We start from the raw sequence: 21835 nt of genomic DNA, 5'->3' as shown, positions 1-21835 counted from the left end.
ATACCCAACTCTTCAGAAATATAAAACCATACTTAGCTTGTGAGCCACACAAAAACAGATGGCAGAGCTGATGTAGCCCATAGTATACAATGGAACCAGTTTCTGCGTAAGGCCAGACTGACCACAGAGGAATCATCTCAGTAGCCTGTTTAAAGATGTAGATTCATAAATCCCACCTCAGAGGTTTCAGTTAAATGAGTTTGCCAATGAATCTAGGAATCTGTGCTCACTAGGTTATGGAAACCAGCAGCTCATCTCTCAGCTCATGTCCTAAAACATTTGGTTCCTTCTTCACTGAACTCTACCCAGCTGTATGGCCTATATGCACCCCTGCATCTCTCTGGATCTTACTTTCTTCATCTATAAAATGAGAGAGGGCTGATGATTGGGCAGCCTGGTTCTTTCTAGCCCCAATGTATGATTCTTCAATTAAAAAATTTCACAGAACACTCAAGATGAAAAGCAACAACGCAGAAAACCATACTTTTGAGGAGAAAATCTATTGTTATTTATTCTTTCACATAACATTTGGTAGAACTCTCCTGAATTAGATATTTTGCCCTCTCAAGTTAGGTCTCTCAAGACCAAGAGAGGACAGTGCTTCATACTAACCTGGTAACTATATTTATGTCAGCAGGGGGCAGCAGGGAGCAATCTTGTGGCAGAACTGCATCAGATAATGCTTCTCCATGCAGTGTGTTTCCTGTCTATCTTCTGTTCATCAGAGAACAGTGAATATTGAAGAAATGATGAATAATGTTGTAGCACTGGATATAAAATGTTCCCCAAAGACTCATGTAGTGTAGGGCTGGTCCCCAACATGGGGCTTTGGAGAAATGTTTGGATCATTACAGTGGGCCTAATCAATGGATTAATCAATCCACTGATGAATTTACAACTTGATGGCAATACTGGGAGATGGTGAAAACTACAAGGTGGGGATTATTTGGAGGAAGTAGGTAACTGGGGGTGTGCACCTTGGAAGGGTATTTCTTGTCCCCAACCCTCTCCTGTCATTCTTGGCTTCCTGATTGCCATGCAGTGAGCAATTTTCTTCCACCACACCCTTCCGCCATGAAGTTCTGCCTTGCCAAAGGCCTGAAAGCAATGGAGCCAGCCAACCATGGACTGAAGCCTCTGATACCATGAGCCAAAATAAATTTTTCCTCTCTTAAGTTGATTTTCTCAGGTATTTGTCATAGCAACAGAACACTAACACAAATAGGTATGATTGGTGATGTACTGACTTTTAAAAAAGTTAATTTCACTTTAAAATCATTCATATAGCTGTTTAATCAAATGTCTGTCATTGTTGTTAAACTGCTGTGAGATCCAGAAAAGAAGGTACGTCCCTTGTTCAACACTGTGTTCTAATACCAGATCCTTCAAAGCCGAAATGTAGTAGGAAAGACTTAGAATATGTTTTGAGCAACAATCACTTAGTGCCTGTAAAGTCCAATGGCATTTTACCTAATCTGTCTTAAATTAGATCTTTGAGAAGTAAATGAGTTAAAAGGAAATTCAAAATAGACTGTGGTTTATTGCCCAAGGGAAAGTATCAGTTTATAACAACAGCCAGTGAACACATTTGAGCACAAAGCCCCTTAAGAATAGTGGAACAGTTCTTAACAAATTATGGCATGGAGTATTAATAAATGTGCCATACCAGCATAAAATGAGCTTTCTACAAAGTATAGGCTTTTCATTTCTAATTAGCAATGTGGGGTTTGGAGTACATGATTTAGTGGTATTGTCCTTGTTAACTCAGGATGAGATGTCTTCTCTTTGGGGCTCACAACTAGGGGAAGGGACATTGTGTATGGCCATGTACAAGCACATTCATATACATACCAAATAAACTCTAGCACACTACAAATGCAATACACCAAACCTACATAGTTATCATAGGAACTGCAGTGAGGCCCGCTTATTAGCATGTCTCCATCCCTGTCCTCAAGACTGGCTAAACTTTTTTAGCCACATGAAAAGTATAAACTAGAACAAAGGGTACATACATATGAAGGCCATTATATGGACGAGTACTCAGTGCAAGGAGGGAGATACATCATAGAACAGAAAGCTTCACAGAGCAATGCTTGTATTTATCCTTGTTAGCTGTGGGACACGTGGCCCAAGAGAACAATTCTCCACTCAGCCAAGTTCTCTGCTTCCTGAGGCATCATCATCACAGTTAGGGCAAAGGTAACCTGCAGGCATCTGATGCCTTTCTGGCTCTAAGGAACAGCTAGGGCCTTAGCAATCTAGTTCACCTATCAGAGGGCTGCCAGCAACAAAGATCCTGAGTCTATCTGCTATAACAGTTACTGGCTTGTAACTGTCTCCAGAATCTACACCCTAGATCTTAACTGTTTTGGCATCTAAAACTACCTAACTTTCTCATTTCTAGCTGACTTCAATGGCCTTAAACTCTTGCCTGCTTGAACCTCTTAATCTCTTGGATCTATGTATCTCTTCTAAATCAGGCTTAATGGTACTGAGGTTAGAACTCAGGGCCTTCTGCTTACGAGGCAGGCACTCTACCACTTGAGCCATGCCTCCGGTCCTTTTTTGCATTAGTTACTTTTTGAATAAGGTCTTGTATTTATGCCCAGGCCAACTTGGACTGTTGTCTTTCTATTGATGCTTCCAGCATAGCTAGGATGACCAGGCACACACCATAATGCCCAGCTTTTATTGGTTAAGAACTTTTTGCCCAAGGTTGACATCAAACCACAATCCTACCAATCTCTGCCTCCCAAGTAGCTAGTGATAGGTAGCAGTTAGGTATAAGCAGTGGCCACAAGAGGAAGAGAGCAAAAAAAAAATCATTGAAATTCAACTTCCCAACTCCACTAATCTCTATTAAGATCATGTAGCCAGAGTGCAGGAGTTATCACAGGATGCATTGAAGTTAGCCACTACCCTAACTTCAAAGAGCTTAATCTACTCTTTACTTATGAATCAATCAACTTATAATGAATAATATATAAATATATTTATATATACATATTGTGATTATATATTTATTCATTAATGAATAATTTGTAAATGTATCAATTAATTAATTAATTGTAATACACATCCTAAACATCAACTAAGTCTGGCACAGGGAGGTTTTCACAAGTAAATTTAACAAAACAAAAACCTAAACCTAAGAACTAGATAGAGCAGAGGTTAGGAATTTCAAACAGAAATTCTCTATCAATTACAGCAGGAACTAGTAGATTACACAATGCCTCTCTTAAGAAGACAATGACCCAAACTCAGGAAATTACCCCAGAGGCTAAAAGGACCCAAAGCTAAGTTTCTCAATAAATATTCCAACCTTAAAATCTGACCTGTTGTTGTCTCCCCTGAGATGACCCACTTTCAGTCTGTTGAATAATAAACTTTACTACTACTTTTACTCTAATCTTTGCATCTTGATTGAAATCTTCTGCTGGTGCACCTAAGAATCCCAAGAACCAAGGTATTTATCAGTGCTATGTTTCTATTAACAGCTGAGAGTGCAGACGTGGCTACTTCCCCTAGCTGGCATTCACTTCTGAGTAATTATGTATATAGCCAATATGGCAAGCAACAAATAAATGTCCTTTCAGAAATTCCTTGTTTTAGCTGGGTATTGTGATGCATGCCTGTAACCCCAGGATTTGGGAGGCCGAGGCAGGAAGACTGCATGTTCAAAGCCATTCTGGGCAACATACCCACACGTCATCTTAAAAAAAAAAATTCTTATTTTAAAAAAAGAAAACATAAAGCAAAATCTAAACAGATTCTACATCAAGCCATGAAGCTGTTCAGAAATAAATGAGCTGGCAAGTCAAAATGACTATATCACGTTGAAGAATCTTGATGTCTTAATGCTCAATCATCTGCCTAGTGGATCCCTCAAGTGAAATCACAAAAGTATATCACCTCAGTGTGACCCAGGAAGTCTCCCACAAAAGCGTAAGTGGGCTGTATTTCCAAGAGTACCTGTGTTCTGAACTAAAGCAGGACATGAGGACTCAGGCAAAACACTTTTTCTTGATTTGTATTTCTGTTTGAACTGTATGAGTATTTAGAGCTCTTATCTTCCAAGTTTCTATTCTGCTACACTGTGAACCAAATGAGAAATCTCATATTTAAAAAAAAAAATCCTCTTACCTGTGCACCTATTTGAAGACCTTATAACATAATATGCAATGTTTGTTAACATTTACTATGTGGCAGACATCTTATTATGGTGTTTTGTTCAATAACTGTATCACAGCAACCACTCTATAAGGCAAGTACTATTTTACAGATGATAAAATTAAGGAAGACAGGTTAAATAACTTGCCCAGGATCACAGTTAGTTAAGTTGGGAAGCTTAGAACTGAAACGAGACAGTCTAGTTTTACTTATCACTCCACAACTGTGATGCAAAAACACCAAGGAAAAAACCTTTGAAACAATTATCAAATCCACTCTTCACTGTACAAACAAGAAGCCAAGTATAGAGGGCTCTGCCTCAGCTACAGTCACAGAGTGAGGGAGCAGGAGGAGCAGCAAGAGAGTTGTTACTAGGGTCCAGATTTCCTGGCTTTCTGGCACAACTCAAATCTCTCACCCACCAGGTCATCTAGTCCAACCCTCAGATCAATGAAGGAATCTAGTCTACTTAAATCCTTTTAATGTTCACAAAAAGAAAAGCCTCAGCCTGTGCCTCAGGGAGCACAGCAGATGTTTATGGTCTTTTTTCCCCCGGTTAGGCTGAATGAAGATAATGGTAGCATCACATCTACCTGTGGCTGTTCATTGTCCAGGTGCTTCTGCATACACTTCCTCATATTGACCTTGTAACCCCATGTCCTCCAACCCACATTTGGAGCAGCTGACACTCTTCCTGAGACATCCTGGTCACAGGAAGCCACACCTGGAAGAACAGCAGTATCATTTACCTATTTCATTGCTGAGCTAGCCCAATGCAACTCCTTGAGGCAGGGAAAGTCTGAACCTCTTCCATGGCCATTCTTCCTCACTGTCTTTCCCCTTTACCCTCTTAAGGTGTATGGACTGCAGCCACTCAAAGACAGAGCAAAATCAGGCTTATTATATAAAGCATATTAACCTCTCTACTGAGTTCATATTCTAGAATCTATTCTCACTCTCCTGTCGCTCAGAAAGCAACAGAAGAGATGGCTGAGGATATGAGGCCAGAGACCTGGATCCAATGCTTAGCTCTGTTAGCTATCATGCTCTTAGGCAACTTACTTCAGATTGCTAAGGCTCAGTTTTCTTATTGATTAAAATAGGGATAATGACTGATAGCACCTACTTTATCAGGCTGCTGTGAGGATTCAATGAAAGGTCACAAAAAACCCTTAATGCAGGGCTGGCACAGAATAAACACTCACTAGATATAACTTTTCTGCTGCTGCTATCACACTCAGCTGCCACTTCCACTCTTTGGCTCCAAACATGGGTGGCTGCTAGCAGCTCTAAGGGTAGCATTCATGTTAACTAGTGCAAGCCAGCAGGCCATTATACACAGCCAGAACATAAGTGCAGATGATCTGGGAGGCCCCCTGCAAGGCTGCACTGGTGCATAATGGGTCCCAGAGGTTATTTCAGACCTGGGAACTCTGAAACGAGGAGAAAATAAAACCTGCTCAATACGCATTCATGGGAATCTCCAACCTACCTCTCCAACTTTATCTCCTTTTACCAAACCATACCTATGCCCACAATCAAGCCTTCCCATCTCTCAGCCTTTACACACACTGTTCTATCTCTAATACTCTTTCTCCTCTTCTCCAACAGAAAAAAAATTAACCATATTTCAATTCTTTTTTTTTTCTTTTATTATTCATATGTGCATACAAGGCTTGGGTCATTTCTCCCCCTTGCCCCCACCCCCTCCCTCATATTTTAATTCTTTAAGGTAAAGTTCAAATACTACTTCTTATGCAAACCACTGAGATTCCATCTTACCCCAGTCAGAATAGCTATCATCAAGAAAACAACAAATGCTGGGGCGGGGGACAGAGCAGGAAAGCCTTATATACAGTTGGTAGAAATGTAATTTAGACTATGGAAATCAGTATGGAGGTTCCCAAAACACTAAACATAGAACTATCATCTGACCCTGACCCTGCCATACTACTGCTGGGTATATACCTGAAAGAATCAAAGATATCTGCACACATACACAGTACTATTCATATTAGCAAGTTATGGAATCAGCCTAGGTGCCCACCAACAGATGAATGGATAAAGAAAACGTACATATACATAATGGAGTATTGTACAGCCATAAAGAAGAACAAAATTATGTCATTTGCAGGAAAATGGCTGGAACTGGAGATCATATTAAGCAAACTAAGCCAGACTCAAATACAAATATTGCATGTTTTCTCTCATATGCAAAAATCTAGATTTTTTTTTTTAAAAGAAGACATGAAGTAGAAGGGGAATTATTTGGGAAGAGGAAGGAGACCAGCAGGAGTGGGTAGAGGGGAAAAGACAGGATAATTTCGGAGATGAGTATGATCAAATTACATTATATACATGTATGAAAATGTCATAATGAAACCCATTAAGATGTAAAAGAAAATACCACTTCCTTTCTGAAGGCAGCCCTACTCAACTCTCCCAAGCAGAATTACTCTTTTCTCTTATGTGTCCCCACAACATTTGTACTTACTTCTATTAGACCAGCTAACACAGAATACTGTCATTTTTATTTACATATAAGTATCTCACTGAACCCTGAGAACAGTAAAGGGAGAGGTCTATCTTCTATCTACTGTGATTTTGTCAGCTCAGCAAATAGAGTACATGAGGCCCATTTAATACAAGGAAAAGTGTTCATATATGCTTGTTAAATGTATGAAGGAGTCTTTTAGACATTAAAAAATGATATAGCTAAGATCAACTAACCTATAACTACATCCAGCTTTTTGTTAGAACTATATGGTCACCTTTTCTACCCTTAGCTCATCCACCCATAAAAACTTCATTAATTTCAACTTGAAAAGTCTTCTCATCTTTTCCATGCCTCACGTACCATGGTGAAGATATGGGATGAAACAAATGCACTTAAAAAGCCAACACATTAACTTCCTAATGAGGAAATACAAAACAACAGAAGATGCCATAAAAATGACAGCAGAAATCCAAAACAAAGTATCTTTTTTCTTTTCTTTTTTTTGAAGTCAGCCATCCGCAAGCCAAGGAGAAGCCTCAGAAGAAATCAACCCTGCCAACACCTTGATCTTGGACTTCTGGTATCCATAATTACAAGAAAAATAAATCTCTGTTGTTTGAGATACACACACAAAATATCTTTCTGCAATATATTCTACAGAGATAGCAGAACATGGAAAAAGACCACAAATGTTAAATTCACAGATCCCTGGGACTGAACCTGACTCTACTACATACCAGCTGAAGGAACTTGAACAAGTAAGCATGAACCATGCTTACATTTAAAAATGCATCATTATACTGACATCTTGGTGATCCTCGGGGATTACAGAAAATCGGGGAATCAATAATGATATCTAGAATTTTCAATGGGGATATCAGATAATAAGAGGTTTAAGGGGAGAAAATGAGTTCCATTTTGAGCATGCTGGATCACTCATGGGAAACAAATCCCAACAGATGTAACTGGGAAGGTGAATATTGGAGGAACATCCCAGATGTCAGCAGTCAGGAGGCCTCTCAGGTACTGACAGCCAGGATAAAATCACACAGGAGAGTGCTGAATGAAAGGAATATGGGCCAAGGAAGGAACACTGGGGAAAGCAACACTAAAGGGAAAGGTACAGGGAATGAAAGAGAAAGAAAAGAAAAAGAGCCTGAGATATAAGGGAATTTAGGCCAAGGAAGCAAAGATTGGCAAGAATCAGGGAGTCAACAATGGTGTCAAGTACAACAGAGAAGTTCAGTGAAGTAAAATCCTAGACAATACATTACACTTGACCATATGAGATCTTACCTTCTTTGGAAGACTTTACCCTGGGAACATGATGAGAGAAGGGAAGAAACAGAGTCAGGTTGAGATGACGGAGGAGTGGGAGGTAGGTGGGAAGGAGGTGAGCGAAGGATCCTCTACACAATTTTTGAGGGCATGAGAAGTGACTGGACCAGCTGGGGATATAAAATCATGAGGACAGAAGAAGCTTTGCATATGTTTGTAGACTGGGGGAAAGACGGAAAGATCTGGAGGAGTTTTTTGTTAAATTTGATTCCACAAGCCACACTATGCAGTCTCAATAGTGTCTGGAATAGGACTGTATCTTCAGAGCTTGCACCAAAAATTCTACTACTAGAATCAGAGTTGCCCAAACTGCCACATAATGGGGTAATCCTAATCTTGTGTCAAATGGGGTTATATAAAAAGAACCACTTTCAACTCTTAGGTAAAGTTGCAAACAATTAGTAAGAGCAGCCTCCCTCTGTGTAAGGATGAGTCTCACTTCCCTTGACTAGGGAAGGACTTAAAATAGTAAATTACTGTCAGAAAGTGATCAATATCATCATAATCTTGAGACATTCTCCAATATTTAAATGGTTACTTTTAAATAACTCTACTCAACAGGTTATTTTTTTTATTAAGATTTTATAACTCACATCTTGGAGAAGCCAACAGAAACTAGTTTCTAAAACTACCCACCAGTGGATCAGACCTTCTTTATTTCATGGCTAGTTTCTCTGTCCCAGTTCTCTTTCTGTTTAGCCCATTCTTCTTACTGCTGCCACATTCACTTCCCTATAGTTGGCTACAATCAGGTTCCAGCTCTCCATTCCCCATCTTTTCTTCTACTGCTCCTCAGTCATTCCTCACATTCTGATCAAATAAGACAGCCTGACATTTTCTCTTACATACTGTGCCCTTTTCCTATTGTGCTGTCTGCCTAGAACGTTTTATTTAGTCCATCCCTCATTTCTAAGCTCCAAAGCCTAATTCAAATACTACTAATGCTATGAAATTGTCCCAAGGCCCCCCTTGTCAAATGTGGTATCATACTGTATTCTACCACATTACAGGCTACTTTAAGGTAAAGAATGGACTTTACTAAATTGTTTCCTTCAAGAGAACTGAATGCCTCACTCATGAAGTACTTATTGAATGAATTGATCACATTATATGGGAGGCCATCTGAACTGGTACATATTTCACATCAGTTTCTCTCACTTCCTTTATAGTCAGTTAATGGAGGAAATATTGCTCATGAGTTGTTCTACTGCCTATTCACCATGAACCTACATGCTGCATTCTGTTTTAAATAAAAAATGCATATTAATGTGGCCATTGGATCAAGGGCAAACACAACAATGGGATTGGACTATGAGCACATGATAAAAGCGAAAGCACACAAGGGAGGGGTGAGGACAGGTAAGACACCTAAAATATTAGCTAGCATTTGTTGCCCTTAACGCAGAGAAACTAAAGCAGATACCGTAAAAGCAACTGAGGCCAATAGGAAAAGGGGAACAGGAACTAGAGAAAAGGTTAGATCAAAAAGAATTAACCTAGAAGGAAATCAATGTGAGTCAATGCCCTGTATAGCTATCCTTATCTCAACCAGCAAAAACCCTTGTTCCTTCCTATTATTGCTTATACTCTCTCTACAACAAAATTAGAGATAAGGGCAAAATAGTTTCTGCTGGGTATTGAGGGGGTGGGGGGGAGAGGGAGGGGGCAGAGTGGGTGGTAAGGGAGGGGGTGGGGGCAGGGGGGAGAAATGACCCAAGCCTTGTATGCATATATGAATAATAAAAGAAAGAAAATACATATTAAAAAACATAAAAAATACATTTTTGCCACAGAAACAGCAAAACACAATGAGGGTGGGAATGACAGAAGGTTTGTGTAATACACACTTGTATTAACATGTGTTAATACAAGATTTAAGCAGGAAGATGTTACCTGATGACCTTTTATAAAGTTTTTTCTAATTCTAAGGTTCTAGAAGAGGAGTGGTAAACCTGGTGGCACTTAACAGTGATCCAGCCCTCTGAAAATCGATCTAAAACATCAGCAAATCTTTTTCCTAATCCACCTCCTTAGTCCTAACCAAAACCAATTCTTCAAGAAAGAAGGAAACATACTGGTAATTGGTCTTTTATTTCTCAGAGTTTAATTCATTTTGGAAGATGCAAACATTTTTCATTAGGAAAAAAAGTCCTAATAGCCACAGCACGTAGAAAAGAACATAGTGTTTTCACATGCACTGTCTCACAAGGTTAATTCATTCATTCAACATTTTTTTTCCTTTTTTTGTGGTACTGGGGCTTGAACTCAGGGCCTTTACCTTGAGCCACTCCACCAGCCCTTTTTTGGTATTGGGTTTTTTCAAGGGGTGGGGGGAGCTGGGGAATCGCTCGAACTATTTTCCCTGGCTGGCTTCAAACCTCGATCCTCCTGATCTCTGCTTCCTGAGTAGCTAGGATTACAGGTGTGAGCCACCAGCTCTAAACCTCATTCAACAAAAAAATGATTGAATGATTTACTAGAGAGCAGGCACTGCTCCAGCTGATGAGGATATAAGAAGATGAACAATTTACAAGCATACCACATACCAGGTGTTAAGAGCTATGAAGAAAATGAGGAACGGTCAGGGCAACAGGTTGTTTTATTTTATATAGGATAATCAAGAAATGAGCTTTACAACAACTCTGTAAAATAGATGAGCTCTTCCTATAATTTTAATTTTCTAGATTGGGAAAAGACTCTGAATAGTTAAATGACATGCTCAAGATTAGGTGGAATTAGATTAGATGGGAATGGGATGAGAAATAAGATTTCCCAACTTTTGGCCTATGGCTAAAGCTATAAGAGAAGAATCTGATTTAGGAATGTTTACTCAAGTTCCCTTCCCCCTACATAACCATACTTTGGTAGTGAATAAGAACTCCATATATGTCCATCATTCATCCATCACCCTGAGGATGCCCCCTTCTCACTGGCTCACAAGCATTTGCCTCAATTTGATTTCATGAATAAAGTTAATTAAAATACCCCTTTGTTTTCTTATATTGTTTGAGGAAAAAAAAACATTTCTTCTTTTGTGGTACTTGGGTTTGAACTCAGGGCAGTGTGCTTGCTAGGCAAGCACTCTACTGCTTGAGCCATGCCTGCAGCCTGTGGGGAAAAATTTAGCAGCAAAATAAGTCAAAGTTTTAAAAATATGTAGTTTTACCTTAAAGCAGAAAACAGCATCTAGGTTTATTATGAAGCAGGCAATACAACTCATTAGCAGTATTTCAAATACCTAATGGACATAAATCTTCCCTTAATAGCTGTGCTCTGCTCTGCTCACCTGTTTGAAAATGTGCAAAAACAGACTAGCAAAGAGTTTCTGCCAGGAGATCATGGGGGAGAGAGAGAGAGAGAGAGAGAGAGAGAGAGAGAGAGAGAGTGAGTGTGTGTGTGTGTAGCAAAGAGTTTCTGCCAGGAGATCATGGGGGAGAGAGTGTGTGTGTGTGTGTGTGTGTGTGTGTGTGTGTGTAGCAAAGAGTTTCTGCCAGGAGATCATGGGAGTATGTGTGTGTGTGTGTGTAGCAAAGAGTTTCTGCCAGGAGATCATGGGACTCTGTGTGTGTGTGTGTGTGTGTGTGTGTGTGTGATTTAGAATTTTCATTTGAAGAAGTTGATGGTGCTAATTATAAAGATTATTGAGAACAAAGGGATCCTTCATTCCTAAACTGACTGGAACTTGAAACCACCTTCTCTTCCAAAGTGGGCTAAAGGTCTGAATATAACATAAAAATTCAGGAGAAGGAATCAGTTCTGGTGTAGGAACATCAAAATAGGCTGTAAGGAAGAAGAGAACTCTGGGCTTGGCCTGGACGAACAAGTAGAATTCCAAAAGGTAAAGTTAGAAGAATACAGTAAGATGAAGAGATGAAGACCAGATAGTGAAAACACACTAAGGGAACAGAAAGTAATTTGCCACACCTAAAACACAAAGGCAAAGGTGTAAAAGGAGAGGCAGATATAGGTCCATGTTATTGTGCCTACATTGTAGATAAAGGAAGCTGAAGCCCAGCAAATTTAAATGATTTGGCCAAGGGCAAACAAGAGGCAAAGCTGCAACTAAAACCAAGGTTTTGTATTTCCAACTAGGTTCTCTTTCTAGTGCACCATTCAGGTAGGCTGGGGATAGACTGTGGTGAGTGGGAGCTAACCTTCCTTTAACAAGTAACAGTAGGTGGAGACATTAAGTAAACTGTTTCAAGATCGTATGTCCATGTGAGCAATTGCAGTGATGTTGATTATGAGCCAGGTCTCTGGAAGAGTTTTGTGTTCAGCTGCTAGCTGGGGCTAGACGGGCTAATATGAACACCAACCTTCTCCCAGACGCATGGCTTGTAGCCCTGTACTTTTAGGAGCCATTCTAAGAAGGATACCTAAAATAATTTTAAAAATAAAAAAATAAACCACAGAAATTAGTAGAGATGTACATGGAATTTTTCTTTCTCTGTATTTATTCATCCAGCTTCATAAGAACTGAGTCAATTGAGGCTAAAGATCAAATACTAAAAAATTTTAAAAATGGGAAACTAGAAATATGTTATAATGACTGGAGAATTAGAGGTATAAGTTCTTGTATCAGTTTGACCATGAACAGTGGTGCTGGTTTTTGACAAAGTACTTTGTAAAATTTATAAAATCTGAGGAGACTGAACTAGGTGATGTCTAAGGCCAGCAGATTATAATTTTCTATGACATTAAGTAGACCCCACTTTGCACGAAAAGGAAAAAACATGAAGAGTTGAAGGTGATCTGAACTTTGGGAAGCCATATATAATTTTTTAACACATTAAACAATCCTAAAATTTGACTTTTGTTTATAGAACTTTCTTGTAACAGGGCACAATAATTAAACAAAACGGACACACCAATTATCAGTAAAAAGTGGGGAAAAAGGTAAGAACCAACTGGGAAAGCCTTCTTTTATCCACAGAGGTGTTTTGTTTGAGTTTTTTTGTTTTGGGGTGTGTGTGTGTGTGTGTGTGTGTTTGAGTTTTTTTGTTTTGGTGTGTGTATGTGTGTGTGTGTGTGTGTGTGTGTTTTGGAGACAGGGTCTCACTATGTATCCTAGGCTACCTCTGCCTCCTGAGTGTGAGCCACCATGGATGGTGTTCTAATCCATAGATTTTCTTACTACCTATTTAAGGTAGTTACCAGAAATACATATGGCCATTCAAAATCCAACAAATTATTATAAGCATTACAACTTTTTTTAAATTGAAGACAGAGAGACACTTTGAGTAGTGGAAAAGAAATCCTTGATTTGATTCACTAAAAAAAAGTGGAGGAAATGAATTGAGAACTGATATTGATAAAAGTTAAGATTCAATAGCATAGAAAAAGGGAAAACAGATAATAAAATTAAGAACTTTTTTTTCTTTTGTGGTCCTGGAGTTTTAACTTAGGGTCTTGCACTTATGAGGCAAGCACTCTGCCACTTGAGCCATGGCCCTAGCCCACAAAATCAATGCTTTAACAGGTTTAAGAAAACAGTAGGAAGAACAAATAAAACAAAACAAGAAAGACCAAAGGTGTTTAACAGACCTCAAGTTCCTGAAAATACACATTTGCTTTGGCTTGCATATACACAAAGAAACTCTGGAAGACACTGCTATCATGTGCAGGGAGATAAGAAAGTGGGCAGATGAGGGATAGACATGAAAAGAGACTACTTTTTACCAGGTAGACTTTCTTAACCATGTACATATATTATCTATTTTGAAAATGAAATAAATAACATTTAAATATTTCCTAAATTTAACTATTGGTAGCTAAAAACCAAGAAAGCCAAAGAAAGGAGACATTAGAACAGAGTACCAAGAGACAGAGAAAATGTGAAGGTATAGCATGGGGAGGTATGAGGCAATTCAAAGAGAGGAAGATCCAAGTTGTTTGCAAGGACCAGCTGGTGTCAGTGTAAAATCCAACAAGAACTCCAGAAGTTATGACAGCTAAGCCAGCACCAGGCTGGAACAAAGAACAGCACTTTGAAAATGTGATACACAGCTGGCAGAATGGCTCAAGTGACAGAGTACCTGCGTAGAAACGGTGAGAACCTGAGTTCAAGTCCCACTTCTAGGAAAAAAGAAAAGAAAATGTGATACACAACTTTTAGGACCCTTGATTCCTTGGGAAGTATGAAATCCACTATGGGATGAAACCAGAACTTTACTACAAGAAAGAAGGAAGAAAGAAAGAAGGAAGTAAGAAAGAAAAAAGTTTCTATAAGAATCACAAAGATAATGAGTCACTTAGGAAAAGATAAAGGATTCCATTTGTATCATTTAGCAGAAAAAAGAGATTATATTTTGCCAAGAATTATATAAGGCAGACCTTGAAAAGCAAATGGAAAGGAATGTCCTCTTAAAGTAATTTCCACCCTTATGATTTTTTGATTTTTGTGTTAATTCTCAGTGTGTTTCTATGCAAGGGAGGCCCTGCTAATTTAACCTAGTGCAAGGCCTACTTAGTAAGAAATGTTAGTAATGCCAGTGAGGATTTGCAAATAAACTGAGCAAGCATATTATTTTTAATTAACATGAAAAATTCCTCATTTAAAAGTATAATGAATATTTCTGAAGTGCTGGCAATGCTCTTTCTTGACACGGTGTTTGTTTGTTTGTTTATAGTAATCAAGCTATATTTGTGTGTGTGTGTGTGTGTGTGTGTGTGTTTCTTTTTGCAGTAATGGGGATCGAATTCAGGACATTGTACTTGCTACCACTTCAGCCACACCCCCAATTCCTGTATTTATGTTTTATAAACTTTTCTGTAGTTAGTATATAAAAAATGTTTTAAAGACTACCAAAAATATAATTAATGTTATCCTTTCCAGGAACAATTTACCCTTATATAGAGGTCAAAGGCTGAAGTCAGACTTTCTATCATGATGAGCTTTATCATGATGGAGCTCAGTCAACTATCTGACCTATCCAAGGAAAGACACCCATTAGGGCCAGACACCAGCTCTCTTTGGAAAGTCCTCAGTCACAAGTCAGGCCACTGAAATCTATCATACTTGGAAAAGAAAGAGTGATAGGGCAGGCCCAAGGGAAAAAGGTAGGCAAAGGAAAACTGGGCTCTGACAACTAATAAGTCTATATATTTTTCATACCTTAAGTTAGGTTTAGGAAAATGAAATTTAATTTTCATATGAGCTGGAAAAATAAATAGTTCTGGGATAGAGAGATAAAGTAACTTGCTAAGAGTCATGAATTCCTTTTGGGAAATTTGTTTTTCTTCATTTTATTTCTTTTTCTCTTATAAATTATTTGTGGTAGTTCAGACAACGTATATATGTGCTAAAAATAGAAAAATGTAGATAATAAATAGTCTACTGTCCTTTATATCATATCACACGTTATTCCTTAAATTTAATAAGATTTAGACTATTGGTTCCACTTTTTCCTATTATATAGCTGTTCTGAGCTGCAACAGAAGTACATCAGTGAAGGACCACTTTGTGTAGATAATGTTTTAACTGTTTTTGTCATCCTGGACTAAAAATGCCTCTATAACCACAGCTAGGTCTCTCTGTCCCAATATCAAGCTAAAGAAGCTAAAATTTCTTCCAAAACTGAAAGTCTACAAGGTAATTTAGTTAAGGACAGTTTTGTTAACAAAACAGTTTAGTTAAGCTTTATATTTGCAAATATGTAATTACAAAAAGAGTCATTTCTCCCCTCATCTAAAAAACCTTATCAATCTAATTCTTAAAAACATCTATTAAATGGTATCTGATATCATTCTTAGGACTCAATGGTTAATTACTTGGCTGGTGAATCACCCAGGAGGCTTTGCTTCTGCACTTGTTGCCTTGTTTCAGAAGATAATCATGAGAAAGAAACTCAAGGTTTGGTCAAATATTTGTTTGGGAAGTCTGAGCCCCTTAGCCAAATGAAGACTGGCCTTTCTCACCTGTCCACAGGAAATGCAGAACTGCCTTTGCTACAAGAGTCCAACCTTGAACTGTATATCAAGAACAAAGACCTGAGTTTTCCTCTTTGGCTCAGTATGCTTTATTCTGTTCCTGTCCCCAACAGCAATATTCTATTGTCACAAGAGGACTGAACAAGAAAGAAAAGTCATCAGCTATACTATATTAACCACAGGCTTGGCTGATGTTCTAACAGCAGTAACATCATTATTATATTGAAAGATAGAATTTCAAATGTGCGAGTCAGGGAGATTCCACAAAGCTGTACTATGTCTTCTTTTTAGGACTAAATAATCCTGTTTCATTTAAGTTCTCTGTTCCCTTTGTTGCTGTTATTTCTTTTTTGTAATGCTGGGGATAGTACATAGGGCCTTACATACCATTGAGCTACAGCCCCACCCCCAATGTCTTCTTTTTCTGTTCTGGCCTGGAGCCCAAACCAGAAGTCTTATTAACAGAGTTGACAAGCAGAAAGACCCACAACTGATGCTTAGTAGCAACTAAATGGAAAAATCATCCCCGAAAACCAAACCTGAAACAAAAGCCAACAATTTCCCCTGCTCTGGCAGAGACACAGCTTTCTCCCATCTCTTGCAGCCTGCTAGGAAAGGGGCATCTGCAGCTGTGCCTGCTCCAACTCACTTTCTGCGTCAAATAGTATGGGTCAAAGTCCTCCAGGGGAACTGCAACCAGGCCTTGGGGGATGTCCCCATAGATGAAAGGCAAACTCTTCCCTGCTTCCAGGTCACTGTTTGGCTTGGGCTTGCTGTCCTCATCGTCTTCCCGATGACTGCCATCGGCCTTTGGTGGCTTCTTGAGCTTGCTCTCAGCAATGCGTCTCTCAATGTTTGCCAGTGACTCAGGGGTAAAAGGCTTGAAACTATCAGGGCCTGGTGGTGCGAGCAGCCGTGCTGCCATCTTCTCATCCTGCAGCAGCTTCCTTAGTTATGCTGCGTCCAGGACAGGTCAGCTCTAGAAAAAACAGCAACACAGACAGCATTAATTAATCACTGCTCTAAAAGAGGCCAGACTAAATCACCTCACTCTCAACCTTTATTCACAGCCTTTGCAACCACGGATTCTCCTCCATGACATGGTTCTTTCTCCTTCATAAAATCTGTGGTGTGAAGAGGACCAGCAACATTCATAACCACTCCTGCCAGGGAGATGGGAAGACAGGAATCTCCTGAATTGCCAACATTTGTTATATTTGCTTATATCTAACTCACTGTTAAGAACCACATATAACAAGAGAGAGATGTACTCTATCTTCTCCAAGAAGTTCTAGTCTAAACCAGAAAGATATAACCAACATTCCCTAGGGCATGCATTAGCTTTGGTGTCCTTATATGTTCAAGTCACTTTGTTCCTGGATCTCTACTCCCCCAAAGAAATAGTCTTCCTTGAAGGGCAACACAAGAGTAAATTGTCCCTCTTCTCAAATTTCACTTTCTAAAAATAAAATTAACCCTTTAAAACTTTGCAGGCACAAAATACTGATAAAATAACTTCCATCTGCTTTCATCCATCCATTTCAAGTTAGTTTTCGATTCACTAACTTGTTTAAAATCGATCCAGTATGAAAGTCCCAAAGCATCTTCAAGTATCAATCTCATGCCAGGACAAACAAAAAGTGCAGGGTTTCTGTGGAGAGGGCACATGCTGCTCTCAAAACCTCCTCCTCCTCCCCAGGAGAAAAAGAGAGTGGAAACAGAATCCCAGAAAATGTCCTATGATCCAACAGCAGTGCAGGCCCAAGAAAGCCAGGCTGGCAGAGGCAACTGTCTGTGGCTCCCAAGAGTGGTTCGAACGAGAAGACGGGTGAGAAAGAGTAAGAAACCAATTTCCTTCTTTAAAAAACAAAAAACACAAAACAGACATAAAGACCAGTGGAACAGAATAGAGGATCCAGATATGAAGCCACACAACTATAAGCAACTTATCTTTGACAAAGGAGCTAAAAATATACGATGGAGAAATAGCAGCCTCTTCAACAAAAACTGCTGGGAAAACTGGTTAGCAGCCTGCAAAAAACTGAAACTAGATCCATGTATATCACCCTATACCAAGATTAACTCAAAATGGATCAAGGATCTTAATATCAGACCCCAAACTCTTAAGTTGATACAAGAAAGAGTAGGAAATACTCTGGAGTTAGTAGGTATAGGTAAGAACTTTCTCAATGAAACCCCAGCAGCACAGCAACTAAGAGATAGCATAGATAAATGGGACCTCATAAAACTAAAAAGCTTCTGTTCATCAAAAGAAATGGTCTCTAAACTGAAGAGAACACCCACAGAGTGGGAGAAAATATTTGCCAGCTACACATCAGACAAAGGACTGATAACCAGAATATAGGGAACTTAAAAAACTAAATTCTCCCAAAACTAATGAACCAATAAAGAAATGGGCAAGTGAACTAAACAGAACTTTCTCAAAAGAAGAAATTCAAATGGCCAGAAAACACATGAAAAAATGCTCACCATCTCTAGCAATAAAGGAAATGCAAATTAAAACCACACTAAGATTCCACCTCACCCCTGTTAGAATAGCCATCATCAGCAACACCACCAACAACAGGTGTTGGCGAGGATGCGGGGAAAAAGGAACCCTCTTACACTGTTGGTGGGAATGTAGACTAGTACAACCACTCTGGAAAAATATTTGGAGGCTACTTAAAAAGCTGGACATCGATCTACCATTTGATCCAGCAATACCACTCTTGGGGATATACCCAAAAGACTATTACTCCAGAGGCACCTGCACATCCATGTTTATTGCGGCACTATTCACAATAGCCAAGTTATGGAAACAGCCAAGATGCCCCAGCACTGACGAATGGATTAAGAAAATGTGGTATCTATACACAATGGAATTTTATGCAGCCATGAAGAAGAATGAAATGTTATCATTCGCTGGTAAATGGATGGAATTGGAGAACATCATTCTGAGTGAGGTTAGCCTGGCTCAAAAAACCAAAAATCGTATGTTCTCCCTCATATGTGGACATTAGATCAAGGGCAAACACAACAATGGGATTGGACTATGAGCACATGATAAAAGCGAGAACACACAAAGGAGGGGTGAGGATAGGTAAGACACCTAAAAAACTAGCTAGCATTTGTTGCCCTTAACGCAGAGAAACTAAAGCAGATACCTTAAAGCAACTGAGGCCAATAGAAGAAGGGGACCAGGAACTAGAGAAAAGGTTAGATCAAAAAGAATTAACCTAGAAGGTAACACCCATGTACAGGAAATCAATGTGAGTCAATGCCCTGTATAGCTATCCTTATCTCAACCAGCAAAAACCCTTGTTCCTTCCTATTATTGCTTATACTCTCTCTACAACAAAATTAGAAATAAGGGCAAAATAGTTTCTGCTGGGTATTGAAGGGGGGCAGAGGGAGGGGGCGGAGTGGGTGGTAAGGGAGGGGGTGGGGGCAGGGGGGAGAAATGAACCAAGCCTTGTATGCACATATGAATAATAAAAGAAAAATGAAAAAAAAAATTCAAAAGCCATTTCCAAAAGAATTATACTGACAATTATCTATAAAAAAAAAATAATAATAATAAAAAAAAAAAACTGCAGTAAGTCCATGTAGGAGCCAGTAATTTCTAAGGACCATATCTGAAAAGTCCGTTTCCACTTATGTTTGTATGGAGTCCTGGGTTATTTCCAAACGAGCCTTGAAATGAAGGACTCCTGGTGGTGAAAGCAACTGTGCTCAGCTGTTGCTTGGAAAGGACATGGTGGAGGAGACTCAAGCTTTCCTGACAGTTCACCTAGCACTCACAGTGCCACTTTCTTCCTGCAGCTTTGTGAGCACCACAAGGACAACTCAGGAAATTTTTTTAAAGGCTAAAGATTGTTCTTTCCCCTCCTACTTAGCCCTCAGGGTCCACTTCAAGGCAAGTATTCATAAAACGTGAGGCTTCTCAAGAGAATGGTAAACTCTAAGTAATTTGGGAGCTCAGTTCCTGAAGGCTTCTTTCATAAATCCACCTGCCCAGGCTCAGCTCTTTCCTGTCTCATTGCTTAGCACCGCCTGGCAGCCTGGAGTATCTGGCTGTGGCCAGACAGCTCAATAGCTTATAGCACAGGGTTGAAGTGGACAGAACCAAGCATTTGCCCGACAGACCAGTTAGCTTCACAATGTGCTCCTCCCCAAAAAAATCAGAACCAAAACCAAAAACTAGACTGTTTCACAGATGAGGACTGAGAGAAATGATTTGCCTTGTAAGAATCTCAGGAGTGCTGAGCTGCAAGACATTGCACATGTGCAGCCCAGGCCATTTCACAGAGGAGGGAACTTGGGGTCCTAAGAGATTGGACAATATGCCCAAAGCCACAGGGCCAGAACAAAGATCATAACCCAAAAATCCAACTTCTTTCATTGTAGCAAATAATTAGTTGCCATTCCTATCTGTCCTAGCCTACCTCCCACTAGTCCCCAGTGGGAATAATCTGGTTCATTAAGGAAACTGCACAGAAATGGTATGGCTTTACTAATCCAAGACTTTATTTACAACCAAGAATTACTTTCCCTCTATTTATTTTCTTCCTGTAGAACACTGCACTGCCCCCAAAAGTCCCTCCCTCTCCACAGAGCCTTCCTGACAATTCCAACTCTGCTCATTCCTCTTCTCTCATACTCCTACAACACTCCATCATGAGCTGTACTGACACAAGTCACAGGCTACAACCTGCTTGTATTAACTCATCTAATCTCCAGAACAGTACATGAGGTAGATATTATCATCACCATTTAGCAGATTAAAACAAACAAAAAACCCCCAGAGGCTTAGAGAACTAATACGGTTTGGCCAAAATCACACAGACAGAAAATGTCAAAGTCAGGACTCAAAATAACCTATAGTCACTTGTTTTGTCACTCAATCACTGCTGAAGGGTACCACATGAGTGTGAATTCCCAGAGGACTAAAACTTCTTTTGTAGCCTTTTTACAAAGAATAGAATTATGCTTGGAACCCACAATGAGCCCATAATCCTGGCTCCTATATCCTGTAGTCACTCTCTGTTCCTACTCAGACGACAAAGAACACTGCAAGAATAAGTCACTTATGATGCTGACAAACTCTTGTGATCTCAGTGAACGCAGCTGGGCTCCTCACAGCTGTCCTGGACTAGGTCCTCTGCCTTTGCTCTCAGATCATTTTCTCCTGCCTTCTCCAGGACTACGTCCCCTCAACTTTCCCTTTCCTTCCTGGACCCACCCACTCACTCTTCCTTTGACCTAAGTGAGACCACCTTATTCTGGCTCTAGTCACAGCTGTGGTCTCCTTTCCCCCTGCAGCCTCTTCTCTCACTAAGGGCTGGCTTCTGAAATTCCAGTTACATCTCTCCTTTAGGAATTGAAACAATCTGCACATGGGTGACTTTCAGATTTCTGTCACCAGCCCTGGCTGCTCTTCTGAGTTCCACAGTTGTCTCAAGGAGACCTGCCACCATTTTAAATCTAAAGCATTTAAAACTACTCTTAATTCTCACAAGTATTCAGTTCATTTCGTTACAAGGACCATCATTTTTCCAGCTATCTAACATGAATCTGAGTCACCTCTGCCCAGTGCTTCCTTGCTGTCTAACCAGCCAGTCAGCAACTTTCTCAATCCCTCTGCAGAGGTTCCATTTTCAGGTCTTGCCCTAACCAAGTCATCCTGAAATGGCCTCCCCACTGGTGGACCAGCCCTCCGTCCACAAGTACACCTCCAAAGATCTTCTTCCCTAAAAATGTGCTTTCAGTGTGTCATTTCCCTCCCAGCAGCCTACCAGAGTTAATGGGACAGATTCCAAACTTTTGCCATGTCACTGCCTTTGGTAACTATGCTCCTGAAACATTCTTTACTATTGCTGTCCTCAGAGAATGTCTGCC

The 21835-nt window shown here is 39.7% G+C and overlaps 1 protein-coding gene across 7 annotated transcripts in view; it reads right to left on the bottom strand.

Moving 5' to 3' along the window:
- Scn8a (sodium voltage-gated channel alpha subunit 8) overlaps window positions 1-21835 on the bottom strand; it is a 183788-nt gene that overhangs the window by 100003 nt on the left and 61950 nt on the right. For all 7 annotated transcript variants that reach the window (XM_074083415.1, XM_074083417.1, XM_074083419.1 and 4 more), the window contains exon 2: window positions 16587-16916. In XM_074083415.1, coding sequence (XP_073939516.1) covers window positions 16587-16862 — 276 coding nt within the window. In that variant the 5' untranslated portion in view covers window positions 16863-16916. The remainder of the gene's footprint in view (window positions 1-16586; window positions 16917-21835) is intronic.

The sequence above is a fragment of the Castor canadensis genome, chromosome 8, assembly GCF_047511655.1.
Source record: "Castor canadensis chromosome 8, mCasCan1.hap1v2, whole genome shotgun sequence".
Taxonomy (NCBI): domain Eukaryota; kingdom Metazoa; phylum Chordata; class Mammalia; order Rodentia; family Castoridae; genus Castor; species Castor canadensis.
Note: the sequence above shows the minus strand (reverse complement) of the source record. Positions and strands in the feature narration are given on the sequence as shown.